Here is a 14,632-nt window from a genome sequence, read left to right as displayed (position 1 = left end):
GGCAGTGACAGGCTGAGGAGTTGTGGGTGGTATTGGGGAGGTTGAGGGGGCTCGGGCGGTGACAGGCTGGAGCGCTATGGGGGAGCTGTGGGGGGCTCTGGGCAGTGGGGTGTGGGGATGCTCTGGGCAGTGACAGGCTGAGGAGTTGTGGGTGGTATTGGGGAGGTTGAGGGGGCTCGGGCGGTGACGGGCTGGAGCGCTATGGGGGAGCTGTGGGGGGCTCTGGGCAGTGACAGGCTGAGGAGTTGTGGGTGGTATTGGGGAGGTTGAGGGGGCTCGGGCGGTGACAGGCTGGAGCGCTGTGGGGGAGCTGTGGGGGGCTCTGGGCAGTGGGGTGTGGGGATGCTCTGGGCAGTGACAGGCTGAGGAGTTGTGGGTGGTATTGGGGAGGTTGAGGGGGCTCGGGCGGTGACGGGCTGGAGCGCTATGGGGGAGCTGTGGGGGGCTCTGGGCAGTGACAGGCTGAGGAGTTGTGAGTGGTATTGGGGAGGTTGAGGGGGCTCGGGCGGTGACGGGCTGGAGCGCTATGGGGGAGCTGTGGGGGGCTCTGGGCAGTGACAGGCTGAGGAGTTGTGAGTGGTATTGGGGAGGTTGAGGGGGCTCGGGCGGTGACGGGCTGGAGCGCTATGGGGGAGCTGTGGGGGGCTCTGGGCAGTGACGGGCTGAGGAGTTGTGAGTGGTATTGGGGAGGTTGCGGGGGCTCGGGGCAGTGACGGGCTGGAGCGCTATGGGGGAGCTGTGGGGGGCTCTGGGCAGTGACAGGCTGAGGAGTTGTGGGTGGTATTGGGGAGGTTGAGGGGGCTCGGGCGGTGACAGGCTGGAGCGCTATGGGGGAGCTGTGGGGGGCTCTGGGCAGTGGGGTGTGGGGATGCTCTGGGCAGTGACAGGCTGAGGAGTTGTGGGTGGTATTGGGGAGGTTGAGGGGGCTCGGGCGGTGACGGGCTGGAGCGCTATGGGGGAGCTGTGGGGGGCTCTGGGCAGTGACAGGCTGAGGAGTTGTGGGTGGTATTGGGGAGGTTGAGGGGGCTCGGGCGGTGACAGGCTGGAGCGCTGTGGGGGAGCTGTGGGGGGCTCTGGGCAGTGGGGTGTGGGGATGCTCTGGGCAGTGACAGGCTGAGGAGTTGTGGGTGGTATTGGGGAGGTTGAGGGGGCTCGGGCGGTGACGGGCTGGAGCGCTATGGGGGAGCTGTGGGGGGCTCTGGGCAGTGACAGGCTGAGGAGTTGTGAGTGGTATTGGGGAGGTTGAGGGGGCTCGGGCGGTGACGGGCTGGAGCGCTATGGGGGAGCTGTGGGGGGCTCTGGGCAGTGGGGTGTGGGGATGCTCTGGGCAGTGACAGGCTGAGGAGTTGTGGGTGGTATTGGGGAGGTTGAGGGGGCTCGGGCGGTGACGGGCTGGAACGCTATGGGGGAGCTGCGGGGGGCTCTGGGCAGTGACAGGCTGAGGAGTTGTGAGTGGTATTGGGGAGGTTGAGGGGGCTCGGGGCGGTGACGGGCTGGAGCGCTATGGGGGAGCTGTGGGGGGCTCTGGGCAGTGGGGTGTGGGGATGCTCTGGGCAGTGACAGGCTGAGGAGTTGTGGGTGGTATTGGGGAGGTTGAGGGGGCTTGGGGCAGTGACGGGCTGGAGCGCTGTGGGGGAGCTGTGGGGGGGCTCTGGGCAGTGACGGGCTGAGGACTTGTGGGTGGTATTGGGGAGGTTGCGGGGCTCGGGGCGGTGACGGTTGTGCAGCGCGAGGAGCCGGCGCTTGGGGAGAGAGTGACGGAAGGCTGTGGGCGGTGACTGTAGGCGGAGGTACCTGGGGGAGGGGGGCGAGTATCTGGCGAGCTCTCGCGAGAGGAGTGGGGCCCGGGCTCTGGGAGCGTTGGGCTCCTCCCCCAGCCGGCCCGGCCGAGGCCTGCCCCGTGCGCTGACCGGTGCAGCGGCCGGAGAGGGGTTGGACGCTCAGCGGCGCCCGGCCCGGGGAGGTGGAGGAGACGGTTGCGGCGGCGGCAGCGCGCGAGGCGGCGCGCGGGCAGAGCCCCGGCTCCCGCGGGGCACCATGCCGGGCGGGCGGGTGTGCGCCGTGTGCGGCGGCTCGGAGATCGAGGTGGACGCGGCGCGGGGGGACGCGGTGTGTACGGGCTGCGGCTCGGTGCTCGAGGACAACATCATCGTCTCCGAGGTGCAGTTCGTGGAGAACAGCGGCGGCGGCTCCTCGGCCGTGGGGCAGTTCGTGTCCTTGGACGGTGAGCGTGGGAAGGGGGGCGGTGTGTGTGTGTGTGTGTGTGTGTGTGTGTGTGTGTGTGTCGGGGGGGGGGGGTCAGGCGAGGCGCCCCACGTCTCTCCATGGCCGGGCGCTCCAGGGTTTCTCTGCTGGTCCCGGCTGGGGGCCGCGCAGGGACGGGCAATGCTTTCCGTAAAGTGGTGGGGCAGCCCTCCCCATTCACTCCCACCGGCCTGTGGGTGTCGTCCAGCACGGCTTCCCCCGCCTCAACACACTGCTGTAGGGACAGCATGCAGGGGAGTGCTGGTTGTCTGGCACAACAGGCATCTGACATAGGTTTTTGACAGGTGAACAGGTCAGTAATTTAGGTTTCAGAGGAGCAGCTGTGTTAGTCTGTATTCGCAAAAAGAAAAGGAGGACTTGTGGCACCTTAGAGACAAACCAATTTATTTGAGCATAAGATTTCGTGAGCTACAGCTCACTTAGTAATTGTGTCTGAATTCTCCAAGTGACACCACCCCACAGTGGTCTAAATCGTCGGATGCCATCGTTGGCGTCTGGTTTGTATTGGGTGAGAAATTGATTCCTCTGTTTTGTGCTGTTACTTTCAAGAGTAAAACTTGGGCTGGGGAACTCTTGAGCAGATGGAGAGAAGTGAATATCTCTCTTCTGCAGTCTTTGTTTTCCAGCCCTCTGTTGGTATGACTGAAGGATGACTTTCAAATATTTTATCAAGCAGTGATGCAAACAAAGATACCGATCCTGCAGTTGGAGCCGTGTGGGCAGACCCCTGCGTCCGTACAGATTCAGATGCAGGATTTGGGGGTCTAAGGGCTAGATCAGTGGCTCTCAAACTTTTTTACTGCTGACCCCTTTCACGTAGCAAGCCTCTGAGTGTGACACCCCCCCCCATTATAAATTAAAAACACTTTTAAATATTTTTAACACCATTATAAATGCTGGAAGCAAAGCAGGGTTTGGGATGGAGGTTGACAGCTCACGACCCCCAGTTTGAGAATACCTGGGCTAGATGCACAAAAGGACATACGAACCTAACTGAGACTTCAAGTGCCTCTGAGCTTCTCAAAACCACAGCTCAACTGCCACCTAACTTCCTACATTTCCTCTTTTAAAGTTTCATAGGTGCCTAGGGGTTTGTCTTCACTACAACTGTTAGCTTACGTTTGAAGGTCAGATGATGCAGATAACTTGAGCTAACTATGCTGTGAAGATGCACCCAAAGTTTCCAAAAGTGAGCGTGCACACAGCCCTCAGTTTAAGCATCTGTCCGATAAGCATTCTCAGAGCATTCCTACACCCACACAAAATGGAAGGAGGGGTGTGTCCTCCCCTTTACATTTTTAGACCATTAGTTAAGGGCAGTCACCCAGGATGAGAGAGAGTTTAGTCCCCCTGCCTGATGTGGAGAAGGGATTTGAACTTGGATCTCCCTTGTCCCAGGAGATTGCCCTAATCACTGGACCATAGAGTCATTCTCATTCTGTCTCAGTGAATATTTAAACAGAATGGTGCAGCTTGGGTAGGAGAGATTGAGAGATCTGTCCCAGAATACCCCATAGCCCCATGGTTAAGGCAGTCTCCTGGAAGAGCCAGGTTCATATCGCTGCTCCACATGAGGGAGAGGGGAGAATTGAACCTAGGCCTCCCACATCCTAGGTAAGTGCCCTAACCCATGGGCTAATAGTAGCACCTAATTCCAGGAGAGCATTCACAACTGTGCATCCTGAGTGGAGGGAAGTGGTTCCCTCCAGCCCGGACTTAGTCACCTAAGTACCTTTTGAGGAGCCCGGCTTAGGCCAACCTGTATTCATGGCATTTCGTACTGGCTAGCCTTGGCGCCTACCCGCTTAGTTTGCTGGTTTTGATGGATTACATTCTTAAGTGCCTAATTCCCCATATGTGTTTTATAAGGAGTTTAGGCACCTAACTTAGGGCTGTGGATTCCACTGAGTGGCAAGGGTACCTAAAAATTGGGTGTTGCAACACTGAGTGTTTCAATGCCTAAGGCCTTTTGTGGATTTAGCCCTAAGTGCCTGTGTTACTTTTAGCCAGTCCATTCTCTACACACTTAATGTCCCATTTACAGTATAAAAAACAAGTCTAACAAGCACTGTAAAGTGTTTGTGGCCCACCTGGCCATGTTATAACATAGTTTGGTATGGATTGGTGTTATAACTAAATTTTATTAAAAAAGTGCTTTAGGTCAGGCAAGTAGGCCCTGTCTATGTTAGATGGAAAGGCATTGGCTGCAAACTTGAGTGGAACACCCTGTCTGCGTGCAGTACTTTCCCAGCATGACCCCATGATGATTGGCTCCAGCACTTGGGATGAAATCTTTTGTGCCATTCTAGCTGAACTGGTGCAACTTATTATGGTTTCTCCCTATTTTATTATTATTTACTTTTATTACCATAGCACCTAGGAACCCCAGTCATGGGCCAGGACCTCCAGTGTGCTTGGCGTTGTACAAACACAGCAAGTCCCTGCCCCAAAGAGGCTTACTTTGTATACTTACAATCTAAGTATAAGACGGTTGGAAACAGAGAGATGGGACTACAAAGAAACAGTGAGACAATATTGGTCAGCATGTTACTGTTTTCTTTCCCCTTTTATCAGGTTTGAGAGCAGTAGAGGCCTTTCCTTCGTCTTAGGTCTGCTGAGAACGTTTCCCGCCCCCTGTTCTTTCAGGGCTAAGCGTAGTTGAGACATTTGCTGTGCTGGTCTCAACTCTAAAGGAGAAACATGGAAGAAGAACATAATATTACTTAAATTGCTGATGTTTGCACGTTTTTCAAGGAACTGTCTCACAGCAGTTTCCAGACACCTGAAAGAAGAAAAGCAGATATATGATTTCATTCTAATGTCAGCAAAATGTCAAAAACATTAACTAGACAAAGCTACCTGCTTACCCCCCAAATAAATGGTAAATCTCAGAGCCTGTGATGCTCTATCGCTGGTTGCTTCTTGCCCTCCTGCTCTCCCTCCTTGGGATGGCTGGAAATAGCCTTGTAGGAACAACTGTGTGTGTCATGTTGGGAGATGAGTGGTGGACTGTCTGGATCTGATAGTCTTACAGGGAAGAACTGGTTACTGTCTAGATCCTTTTCCTGATGATTCTGGTCTCAGGATCTGATGGGAAGGATTTACATCACCCCAGCTGAAAATTGGGGCTCAGGGCTGCAATCCCCACTTGTCCCAACTCTCCTGGAAGTCAGTGTAACTTTGACTTGAGTTCTGACTATAGAGCCAGAACCATAAAAGATTAAAAGAATAAATTAAAGAATTGAATAAAATTGTACTACATTAGTGAGCACATGGCTTGCTTCCCCCAGCCACCTACGTCAAGATGACCGTGTCTTTGTTCTTACATCACTGTAGTATCAGAGGCCTCCCATGACTGAACATGGCAACTATTTCTTCCTTCCCAACCAGCAAGACACAGGCTAGGCCTTAATTTTTTTTATATACTTATGAAAGTGAGGGGTATTATTGTGGGGAAGCATTGTGGAAGAGGTGGGTTTTGCATTTAAGCTCCAAATTTAGCAAACTAAGGCTTTGTCTACACAAGAACTTTTATCGGCAAAACTTTTGTTGGTCGGGATGTGAAGAAACACTTCCCTGACCGACATAAGTTTCACCAACAAAAGCCCTGGTGTGGATAGCTCTGTTGGCAGAAGTGTCTCCTGCTGGCATAGCTACTGACGTTTGTTGGGGGTGGTTTAATTGTGCCAGCGGGAGAGTTCTTACAGGAGACCTTACAGCAGCACTGTTGCAGCGGTACAGCTGTGCTGCTGTATGGTGCTTAGTGTAGACGTAGCCTTAGTTGTCATTTTCCATTTCACTGGCACTGAGTTCCATAGTCTTGGTCTGCCTCTTATGAAAATTGTCTCTGGCGGTTATGAGATTTTTAAAATTTTGAATCTGAATCCTTGTACTGTCAAATATCATTTAGGGCACTTTCGGCACACCTGTCATATCAGGTGCTTTGTCTTCATACTTAACACATCACAGGTATTTCCCTCTTGATAACGCTGGTGATAAGGATTTATTGTACGCCTTATTGATTAACAGGTTTCTTTTTTCCACTGGTGTATTGCACATGTGGGAGGTCATGGCCACAGACAGAGAGAGGACCATGAACTCAGATAGTTAGCTCTAACTCCATTCAGGGCTTTCAGGATCAACACAGCAAACGTGAACTGGACTCTGTTCAGTGGGGAACCAGTGTAGAGAGCATTGAGTCAAGGTAATGTGTTCCCAGCCACCTGTGTGGTGGTATTTGTTACATTGTCTGCCTTGGAGTTGACCATGAACTGCAGGGCTGCTGGATACATCTGCAAATGTTATCTCAATCTTACTCCTTTTAAGGGTAAGTTTATAGTGTAGATTTGGCTTAAGTCTGGCATGAGGTTGGTGCAGAATGCTTCCAAGGGTAAACCCTTAAAGCGAAATTATGTGTCAGCTTAATTTCGCTTTAAGAGTTTACCCTTGGAAGCATTCTGCACCAACCTCATGCCAGACTTAGGCCAAATCTACACTATAAACTTACACTGATATAACTACATCACTCAGGGGTGTGAAAAATCCACAGCTCGGAGCAATGCAGTTATACCAACCTAACTGCCAGTGTAGACAGCAGTGTCGATGGGAGGGCTTCTCTCGTCAACACAGCTACCACCTTTCGCAGAAGTGGACTGACTATGCCAATGGCAAGGCTTGCCTGTCTGCACAGTAGGGTCTTCACTGAAGCACTGCAGCATTTTAAGCGTAGACTTGCCCTTAAAAGGAGTAAGATTGAGATAACATTTGCAGATGTAATTATGTGTCAGCTACGAATGCTGATCCCTCTGACTTGGTGCCAGTGTGTCAGTATAGACCTGGCCAGTGAAGCCAAGAGCTGTGCCACACACCAGCTCCATGATGCATTCAGGGACTTGGTGCTTGAAGTCAGAGAGCTCTGGTTCATCAGGAAGCTGGTCGTGGTGGTGATTAGATTTGCATGGGTTTAGGAAATTTGGTGTTTCAAATGTAGTTGAGTTCTGTTGGGGAGAAGGCTGCTAGTTTTCTTGTAACTTGTGTTAGGGTGCTAGAGCTTGGGATAGATGTCCCCTTTTCTTTTTGTATCAATCTAAAAGAAATAATGAATAAGAGGGGAGGTGGGAAACATTGAGAGAACGAGCTAGCAGTACCCCAAAGTGCATGTTTTGAAGCCCTTTATTTCATGAAGCTGCAGTACAGACCTGTTTACGTGCGGATGTTGGGCACCAAGCCCTCACGACCGCGTGTTAACGGACCGCGGGTTAAGAGAGCCATGCTGAAATATCTTAAGATATCTATGTATACATGTATAATTATCTAGGATTACATATGTAGTCACAACGTCCCAAATACTGCAGGCCTATCTGTTAACAGTGCTTTGCAAGAATATAAATTCAAATATCTAATCTAATAAAAACATTATTATTACTACACCGGGGTGAAAGTAATTCAGGACACTTACGGGGGCAGAGGCGGCTCTGGCCCCCGGAAGGGTGGGGCCTTGGGTGGAAGGGGCAGGGTTGGGGTCAGCATCCCCCAGCCAGCCCTTCCAGGCCGCCTGGTCTGCGCCGCCCGGGGTTTCTGTGGTGATTTAAAGGGCTCGGGGCTCTGGATGCCGCTGCTGTGGTAGCGGAGTCCGGAGCCCTGGGCCCTTTTAAATTGCTGGGGCAGCTGCTCCCTTTGTCCTGCCGCCGAGCAGAGGCAAAAGGGGCAGGGAACTTAAAGTGCTTCAGGGTCCTTTGCCATGGCAGCGCTTTAATGTTGCTGCTCCCCCCTGTCGGTGGTCCAGCGCTGCTGCGGCAAAGGACCATCCTTAAAGCGCTGCCATGGCAGTGCTTTAACGTCCCTGCCCTTTTTGCCTCCCACGTCAGCTTTAACGTTGCTGCCCCTTCCCCACCCCCCGTCGGTGGTAAAGATGCATGTTAACGAGCCTCGCGTGTTAAATAGGTAGCACTGGGAGGCATGGCGCGACCGCGCGTAAATGGGTCTGTACTGTACATATGAAGGACACAATTATGGATCTGACCATCCTACATTTATATGCTCAAAGTGGAGAAGGATCCTCTGATTCTTGATATCGACATATAGTTAACCTGGCTTTATTACTGTGGTTCTCTGAGGCTGCCGAAGCATCAGCTTTGACGCATTCTTTTTTCCCTGTCAGCTGTTGAGATCTCATGGCATAGGTGCACTGTCACGATCAATGTTTGAGCCTGATAGTAAGTGTTGAGGCTAGAGATGCGTGTGATAGATACACTGACGCCTCTGGCACTGAGCACTGTTGCATATCCAGTGTCAGTGTTTCCCAGAGTACTTATGCTCCACCATTGCTTAGACCAGCGTTTCTCACATGCGGCCACCATGGCCACATACCACAGGTGATTGGGGGTGTGGGGTGCAGCGCCAGGGGCTGGTCTCTACGCACTTCTGAAGCCACAAACACTGTAGGAGCAGGCAACCAGTGTGAGTTCTCCACCTTCCCAGGGGCAGTGGGGCTAGGGCTTCAGCTCTAGGGTGGTGGGTGGCAGGCTCTGGCTGTGTGGCAGTGGGCTTTATCCCCCAGCTGCAGGGCTTTAGGTTCTGGCCCTGGGCTCACCCCCGCAAATCGCCGTTGACCCCACTGCCTCCTCCAGCTGTGCAGTTGGACCCCAGGCTCATCTCTCACCATCACCCCAAACCCCGCTGCCGCCTCCACCCAGCCCCCCATCCTCCCTGCCCACCTTCCCATCCATGGCTTACTTTGTCTCCCAGCATGCCAGGGCTGAGTAATTCTACTGTGAAAAGTGATATTAACAACTATCAGTTTTCACAGTAGCAGACTTACCAACTAGCAAGTCTGGAAAAAAAATCAACCAAAAAAGCAAAACATGCAAAGCACCTTATTTGTGTTTCTATTGTGTTTAGGTCCAGTAAAGAATAGAGGCAACTGTCCATTATTTTCTGAAATAACCTCCAGACATACATAAATGGCAATGATTTGGACCTGTATATGTGTATTTGTTTTTCCTAAAGTTAATTAAGTATTTTAGAAAAAAATTGTCAGAACGGCCACCAGCAAGGGTTGATGGTCACACTCTGAGGTCACCAAAAATTTTGTTGTGAGAACCCTTTGTTTAGACCGTTGCAAACACTTGATTGTGGTAATGCTGAGAATGGGGCTGGTAAAGACTGTTATTTGGATTTGAGTGAGTTGTAGGACTTTTCTAATGCTCCAGTATTTTTCTACTAGAAAGAAGCACCAAGGCAATGACTCTGCAGAGAAGGACCCTACTTTCCCCAGTTTTTTACAGAGGCAGTTCAATTGCTTCGACCAATCTTGAATTTAAACCAGTCCAGGAATGCAGTGGAGTCAAATTGAAAGGTGTCCATGTCCTGGGTATTAAAGTTGCTGTGTTCTTGGACCCTATTTTGGGGGAGCTGAGGGAAATGTGGCAGACCGTTCGTGCAGCTGCCCTTGTCTTGAAGGTGATCAAGAAAAAAAAAATACATCTTCCACTGAGGTTGCCACTGGCTAAGAGTGAGTCTTCCCAACAAGAGCTTGGTGGTGGAGGCAATTGTGATCAAAGGGAAGACTGGCTAGACCTTTGTGCCCCAACATTCTGAGCTGCAATGCAGAGATGCAGTCACATGATGGTTTGCATCTGCAACATATTGTAATGTGGTCTACCAAATCTTCCCCAAAGGTAGTTCAAACAAACAAACAAAGAGGCCACTGTTTATATAAATAAGCAGGGAGGCATCAGGTCATACTTCCTCTGTTGGGAAGCCCTGTGGGGATGGACATGAGGTCTGTCCAATAGCAATAGTGAAAACAATATTCTTAGTTGCCATGGACTTGGTAGAAGAGGGGAATGTGATTGCAGACTAAATTAATCCGTAATAGATTCTTATGAGTGATCTGTGATCAGGGAGTCACAGATTAGCTCTTCCTACAGTGGAAGACATTAGAGGTAGGTATTTTCACCACCCACCTGACAAGCAGCTACTGGTTTTCTGTTCCTGGTACTGAGAAAAGACTGCTAGGGATGCCTTTCCATTCCCTTGAAAAAGAAGCTGTTATGTCCTTTTCTTCCAGTCCTTTTGGTAGCAAAGATCCTGGCAAGGCTCTGGAGAAAGAAAGATTAGATGGTCCTAATAGCTCCTTGCTGGCACATAATTGTGGTTCTCCATTCTGTTGCAAACGGCCAAGGTTAATCTCATCAGGCTGAGAGTCCCTGGTTCTAGATGTGATCTGAGACCAGAGCATCCTGTCCTGGACAGGTTGCCTGACATGGTGTCTCTGAGCAGGTGTGTCATGTTCTTCTGACATCCCGGAAGCCATCTTTCGGAAAGATACACAATTCTGCGTGATTGTCATGTCATGCGATAGGGTCCAAGAAGACCCTATTGCTTGCCCTGCATAAAAACTATTTGAATACCTTCTTTACCTAGCTGAGTGTAATTTAAAGATTAACTCCATCCAGGTGCATTTGGCAGCCATTTCAGTCTTTCATCAACTAACCAAAGGTAGAGTGATCTCTGTAGCTTCTTGTCATTGCATTCACATGGGGGGTGACTTTTGAAACTTTCCATATTATCTGTAGTCAATGTTGTTTTGACTCCAAGTGAGTGAATTTTTCAAGCCCCTATAAAGCTTTTATAGAACTTGGTTGAACCCTGAGTTCCTTAAAATGCTTTGCTGCTGTTGCTCGCATGCAGATCATGCCCTGAGTGTCTGTGTGCTAGACAGCCCTGCTTAAGCAGCTCTGACCCCAGCAGCCTGTCTGCAGCCCCATTCTGTCTTCCACCTTGATTACAGCCAGCAACATGCTCCCTGTCCTGAATTTCCCCAAAACTGTGTGCCCTGAAGTGTCCAGCCCTCACCTGAACCACTTAGAGAAATAATAAGGTTTATTGCTCCTTAAGGAGACAGAAGCACATTACAGGTTATTAACTTAACTGGGGGAAATACACCCTTCCGTTCAAACGCAGCACTGAGTTTGGTTTACAGTAAAAACAAAACAAATTTATTAACAAAATATACATAGGATTAAGTGAGCTCAAGTATAAGGAAAGAAGATAGAGTTACTAGTAAAACAAAACAAAATATGCTCTCCAGTGGCTGAGACTTAACAAGCTACTGTCTTTGTTCTAGTTAGATTTCTACCAGTCTTTCTTCTTTCCAGTAATGGCTGACTTTTTCTCAGTCAAGACATTCCCCAGAAGCACAAGGGGCTGGTTTCCCTTGTCTTCCTAGGTGAAAGATCTTTGCCTGAGCAAGTTTCTCACCTATATTCAGTTTCCAGAGACTTCAGTCCCCCCTTAGTTGAAGGAGCCATCTTTCTCAGCTTGCAGGAGTTTCCTTCCCTTGTGTCTGTCTAGCAATGGATGCCAAAGATGGTTTCTGTCTTTGCTTATATCTTTCAAAGTTCTATGACCTTGTTTCAAGAGGCAGGATGACCTCATGCTGTTTTTCCCTTCTATGGTCTTCCCATCCACCTGTATGTAAATGAGGCTTCCATTGTTTTGATTCTACCGTGCTTAATTTACATAGAAGACAGGTAAATAGCTATGACATTCCCTTCTGTTTGGAAGAGACCTGTTCTTCCTTTGTATGGACACAGACCATAAAGTGTAATATTAATGAGTATCCATAATTCCTTATATAGCGTTAATACATTCATTTTATGATATTAATCACCAGTTTGTCAAAGGCTTTTATAAAATATCTCACTTGATAAACTTATAATACAGTAATATTGTATGCATTCAGTTGATTCAATTGCTTATCAGTTGAGGTTCAGCCCCTCTGTCTTCATAGCCCAGAAAAAGTTACTCTTCCTTGCTGGAAGCTGTCACCTCCTGTTCGTTAGCTTGATAGTTTGTTCACCTAATATGTAAGTGGACCTTCATTTTCTCTGCCTGACAACTGGGCTGGTCAGGTCAGAGAAGCAAATACACATTCCTTTGTCTAGGGCAGACTCTTTTACCAACCCCCCTGATGTGCCTGGCTTAAACACATTTTAGTCATCATTCCAGCATATATCCATAACTTTTAGTACACATTGCGTACACATAGCACACAAAAATATTAATGATTAGTGAATTATTAGTTTTCTTATGATGTTACATGACACTGTTTAGATACCGATTGTAACCATAGTGAGTTGGGGTACACTGAATTGGTCAGGCCAACTGAAACTCATTACTTGGTCCAAGGAGCCCCTTGCTGTCTGGCACTGGGATGCTTTTAGGATCATACCTCCCCTTATTAAGCTGCTGGAGGTTGAGCCATTGGCTGACCCGGAGGCAGCAGGTCAGAGCCCTTTCTCCTGAACAGGACATCTGCCATAGTCTCTTTTCCCTTTATACAGAAGAAACCTGTTTTGTTACCTTTGTCTGTTCACAGTGACCAGGACACAATGTCAGAGAATATCCCTAATTTCACTTAGAGTTGTTACAAACATTTCATGGGGACATTAATGACCAAATGATGTATTACATGTCATTGTTTAAATAAATATTGTGACACCAATGTGTGTGGTGTAGTGAGTATGTCAGACCTGGCAAGAGTTGCTGACACAGAGTGGTGAGCCATGTGTGGGCCTGTGTGTCACAGGATGGGAGGGAAGAAGAGCAGGTGAATGCTCCTCTTCAATTCCGTCAGCCAGAGAAGGTTGGTGGAGGAGGTTTCAGTTTTATCAGAAGCCTGCTAGCCACTGATCCAAAAGATGGAGTCTGTATATGCTGTCCAGGAAACAGCACCTTGGTAGAAATCCCCACATGCTTCCATTTCCCAGTAGCTTGAAGAGGCAGAGGTTGGCTTCCCACCTGGACATTGCCATTGAACAACTCCCCCACCACCAAAAAAACCCCTTCTGTTTTGGGGCTATTAAAGGCTGCTGTGGACGATATCCCAATTCCTATAAAATACCCCAATGGCTGGCGAAATCAGCCTCCTCCGACAGCCAAACTCCCTATCAGTTGCCTTCATGCATTGTAAGTTTTTCTGCTAAAAGTGGGGGTTTCTTTTAAAGAAACCAGAATGCTGAAGACAGGCAAGGCTCTTCAACCTTGCTAGGCCGCCCGCTTAGAACACAGAGTTACAAAATTCTTTACATGTCACTATAATCCCACCCACTAGTTTGTACCTATTCCTTAGTTGTTCAGTACCTACCTTATCTTTGTTTCAGATACTAGCATTCCAGGTACTGGTCTGTGCAGCTACCTCCTCTGCTGCTACAGAATATTAATGTATTTTGCCTTTGACAAGGTTCCTATCTTCTAATGGCAAGACTGACTGACTTTAGCTTCACAAAGTGTTATGGGATACTCACCATTGGCGAACAGGATTATAGAAACTCATAGGCCAATTCAGGCCATGTAACTTCTAGAAATATATACACGCACAATATGTCATGTAGATGTGTTCTTAATGCATATTAATATGTGCGATATCAGTAATACACATTGATAATGTGATACATCTATATTAGTCAACAGGGTAGAGCGATTTAAAACATGATTAAAAATAGTTTAAATCAGGTTGAAGATTTGTAAAAGCTAATTTGAAAGTTCGTGCTATGGCAATTTTACATTAAAAGAACGAAAATGAACTAAATTATGAATACATTTTTTTAAAAAAGGTCACTAGTGGTAGGGCATCTTATTTGAATTTTACACAGGTGCTTTTAGGGGGAATATATTGAAAAATTAAGGCTCTTATCCTGCAAGTATGTAACTTTATTCACATGATTGGGGAGTTTATAACTTCGGTTGATAAAGATAAGTGTATTCTAAGTATATTTCACCTTCTGTATTCTAAGTATATTTCACCTTCTGTAAGCTGTTTGATTTACTGTCACACAATATTTTGATTAAAAAAATTGAATAAAAATTAACAAGGTGTTTCTAGTTGGGTCATGGAATGATTGATTCTTGGCCCTACTCTATTTAATATTTTATTAATGATATGGAAGAAAACATAAAACCATCACTGTTAAAGTTTGCAGATGACCAAAAATTGGTGGAGGACATAATGAAGAGGATAGGTCACTGCTACAGAGCAATTGGATTGCTTTGTGGGCTGGGCATAAGCAAACAAAATCTGTGTTTTAATATGACCAAATATAAATGTACATACTGTACATTAGGAACAAAGAATGTAGACCATACTTATAGGATGAGGGACTCTATCCTGTGAAGAAGTAACTCTGAAAAAGATTTGGAGTGTTGTGGTAGATAATCAGCTGAACATGAGCTCCTAGTGCAACTGTGTGACCAAAGAGCCTAATGTGATCCTTGGATGCATAAATGGGAATCTCGAGTAGGAGCAGAAAAGTTATTTTATCTTTGTGTTTGGCACTGGTACTACCACTGCTGGAATACTGCG

At 48.3% G+C, this 14,632-nt stretch overlaps 1 protein-coding gene across 2 annotated transcripts in view; it reads left to right on the top strand.

Annotated features, from left to right (window-relative positions):
* Positions 1-1,839: 1,839 nt before the first annotated feature.
* BRF1 (BRF1 general transcription factor IIIB subunit) overlaps positions 1,840-14,632 on the top strand; it is a 231,604-nt gene continuing 218,811 nt past the window's right edge. Inside the window, exon 1 of one of the 2 annotated variants that reach the window (XM_048853603.2) lies at positions 1,840-2,224. In XM_048853603.2, coding sequence (XP_048709560.1) covers positions 2,038-2,224 — 187 coding nt within the window. In that variant the 5' untranslated portion in view covers positions 1,840-2,037. The remainder of the gene's footprint in view (positions 2,225-14,632) is intronic. The other variant, XM_048853602.2, reaches the window with a different exon arrangement.

Source organism: Caretta caretta, chromosome 6 (genome assembly GCF_965140235.1).
Source record: "Caretta caretta isolate rCarCar2 chromosome 6, rCarCar1.hap1, whole genome shotgun sequence".
Lineage (NCBI taxonomy): Eukaryota > Metazoa > Chordata > Testudines > Cheloniidae > Caretta > Caretta caretta.
The sequence above is the reverse complement of the archived record's forward strand: the minus strand, read 5'-3'. Positions and strand labels throughout refer to the sequence as shown.